This window comes from Gavialis gangeticus, unplaced genomic scaffold (assembly GCF_001723915.1).
Source record: "Gavialis gangeticus isolate Ggan-Ray unplaced genomic scaffold, GavGan_comp1, whole genome shotgun sequence".
In the NCBI taxonomy this organism is placed as follows: domain Eukaryota; kingdom Metazoa; phylum Chordata; order Crocodylia; family Gavialidae; genus Gavialis; species Gavialis gangeticus.
In genome coordinates, this window is record NW_017729012.1 from 7,901,914 (window position 1) to 7,904,570 (window position 2,657).

A 2,657-nucleotide genomic window follows, 5' to 3' on the forward strand; every position below is an offset into this window, starting at 1 on the left:
TTTGCGACCCTCTGAAATATTCCAGCAACCCACCTTTGGGTCATGACTCACAGGTTGAGAAATACTGTGCTAGGCAGTGCTTTTGTGAAAGCATCCTCTGCCCACTTGCTTCCAGATGCTGAAAAAATGTAACAGCTGCTTGGTGCAGCGAGTCTCTTTTGGGATCTTGGTCTCAGGCTGCTTCTGGGCAAATGCTCAGCACCACCCTAACGTTTTCCCAACATTTAGCAGAGGTGGAATGGGAGGGAGGGAGGGAGGCATGCCCACACAGCAGCTCTGCCTAGCTCAGTCAGCAGCAGCAGAGGCAGAAACACCTTCCCAGTCCTTCTACAGTAACTGAAGGTACCATGCAGTCGGCCATTTCTAACTGACCTGTGAAACTCCCATTGTGCTGTTCTTTGATCATTCCTATGCGTCTCTGGTCACAGTCTGTTCCATTCTCTGCCATTTCATAGATCAGTCACTTGTGAGGATCTAAGAACAATAAAGAGAAAAAAGGTATTCTGTTTACCAAGAGCAGGAACAAAAAACTGTACTTAAAACACATTCTGAGGATTCAGGGCAGGCATTCTGCATCAGTGATCCAAGGTCCACAGACACCAATACTGAATCCTTACCGTGCACTGGAGAAAATGAATGAGTTGCCAGAAAATGGCAACAACTGTTAAAAACCTGCAACACTGAAAGGAACGTGAACTTCCCAGCAAAATACCACAGCTCCCTAAAGTATGCTTCTGTTCAACTTTAATTACACCCCGCTACCAATCAACTCATTTCTGACAACTCTAAACTTGCCTTAAAGGGCAACTTTAAGGCAAGTTCCAATTCAGCCTAAGCATTAGCTACCCTTAATGTGACACACGCGAGTTTCAGCCCTGGAGGGAGTGCCTTAAATTAGGATCCTTTTGCTCATACTTTACTACCGTTAATATCTCCTGAAAACTGAAACGAGGTGAAGGTAGCAAGCAGGGACACTACTGCAGCTGCCCATGTTCAGACCTGCTATAGTATATCATCAACTGGTCTGCAACCAACCGAGGCAGAAGTCAAATATAAGGATCAAAACACACCCGGACAAACTCTGAAATAAATAATTTAAACCATGCTCTTCACATGAGAAACTAGATCACACTCTATGGGGGCACAACGTCACACAGACAGCAGGCTACCAGAGCAGTTCATCAGCTTTTATAACAATGACCTAATTCAGGAGCCAGGACATAGAGTGGCTCCTGGTTTTCTAAACAATCCAAATACCTAAAACCAGTAAAAGTACATACATCAAACGCACCTGCCTCTTGAGCCATACCCAGATTCAGTCTCCGTGTCCACTCCTAAACAACTCAGGCGATTAAGTACACACTCTCGGAGTGCAAGTGTTGCAACAAGCAATAGGACAGCACAAAATTGGATGTTGCAACAGAGGTTTTGTAGGGAACAGCTGGTGATCCTTATGCAGTCGGCCCAGAGAAAATAACCCAGTTAAGTTAGTTAACTTTAAAATAGCCCCAGGAATATTGTTTTTGGAAGAACTGCTCTAGGAAGCAAACATCATACTTTTATTAAGTTTCTCTTTGCAAGCAAAATAAGAGCTCACGGTTTTGGTAGGCTTCTCATGTTGGAAGAAGTTGTGGAGTATTAAAAAGATAGGTTACGTAACTGGTACACGGAAGGAAATGAGTCTTCCTTAGAATGATTACACTTGCCCCCGCCACATGGGGTACAAATATGGGTCGGGACCTGAACAGACCCTCAGGTTTGGCACGTAGGAGAGCGGGGAGCTTCCTTCAGCTTAGAACTAGTGGCTCTATACCCAGCGGCTCTGTACCCAGCCAGTGGCAAGAGGCATCAAGTAATTATCCTCAGGGTGCCCTTCCCAACTTCCGTAGCTTTACAAATCAGACTTAAGTTAAACATTTCTCTCAACCGTTTCCGCACACAATGCCTCCCCCACACCCCAACCAGGAGAAACTGCCTGCACACAAAGGGCTGGCAAAACCACAAAGGGAACAGAGGATCAAGTTTAGATTCATTTCTTCAGTTTCAGGAGGCTCCTATGTTACTTGCACCACTAACAAAACCCCCTTCCATTGGAAATCTTTTGTAAGTCAACCCTTTAAATACCTATAAAGTGCCTTGCTGCCATTGAGATCAGGGCTTCAGGAACAAACTTGGTCAAGTGTCAGCTGGGTCTCATTGAGAAGCCTCTCCAAAATCCAGTCTCCTGAATTTTGCAGGCAAGCTCGAGCACAGGGCTTACAGTTAGACAGACAAGAAAACCTGCTGTAGCCACTCTGCAAATCCAGAGTCTGGCTTGGTCACACGCCCAAAGCCCCCCATCAGGAACAAAGCTGAGTGACCTTGCAAACGCTTGCTTTTGCAGAATGCTAGATACCCACAAGGCTCCAGAGCCCGCTATGCCCAGGATTGAAATGCGGCAGCAAGCAGCTCTACAGCACAGTTACACCGTCATACGAAAACCAGCGCTCCAGGTTTTACTCAGAACACCTGCTCAAACGGAAGTAGAGTCCATGGGGCCCAATTCTCCTTCCACGCAAGGCTGCATGTCAGCGTGAAACCACTGAAGTGACTGGAGTTACACCAATGCACATCAGAAGAAAGAGGTAGCTATGGTACTGTGTTGCTTATAAGCTGAC

General features: G+C 46.1%; 1 protein-coding gene across 1 annotated transcript in view; it reads right to left on the minus strand.

The window, feature by feature from the left end:
• The window catches only part of VMP1 (vacuole membrane protein 1), a 109,223-nt gene that overhangs the window by 93,856 nt on the left and 12,710 nt on the right, over window positions 1-2,657 (minus strand). Inside the window, exon 3 of the mRNA XM_019511133.1 lies at window positions 373-474. Coding sequence (XP_019366678.1) covers window positions 373-448 — 76 coding nt within the window. The 5' untranslated portion in view covers window positions 449-474. The remainder of the gene's footprint in view (window positions 1-372; window positions 475-2,657) is intronic.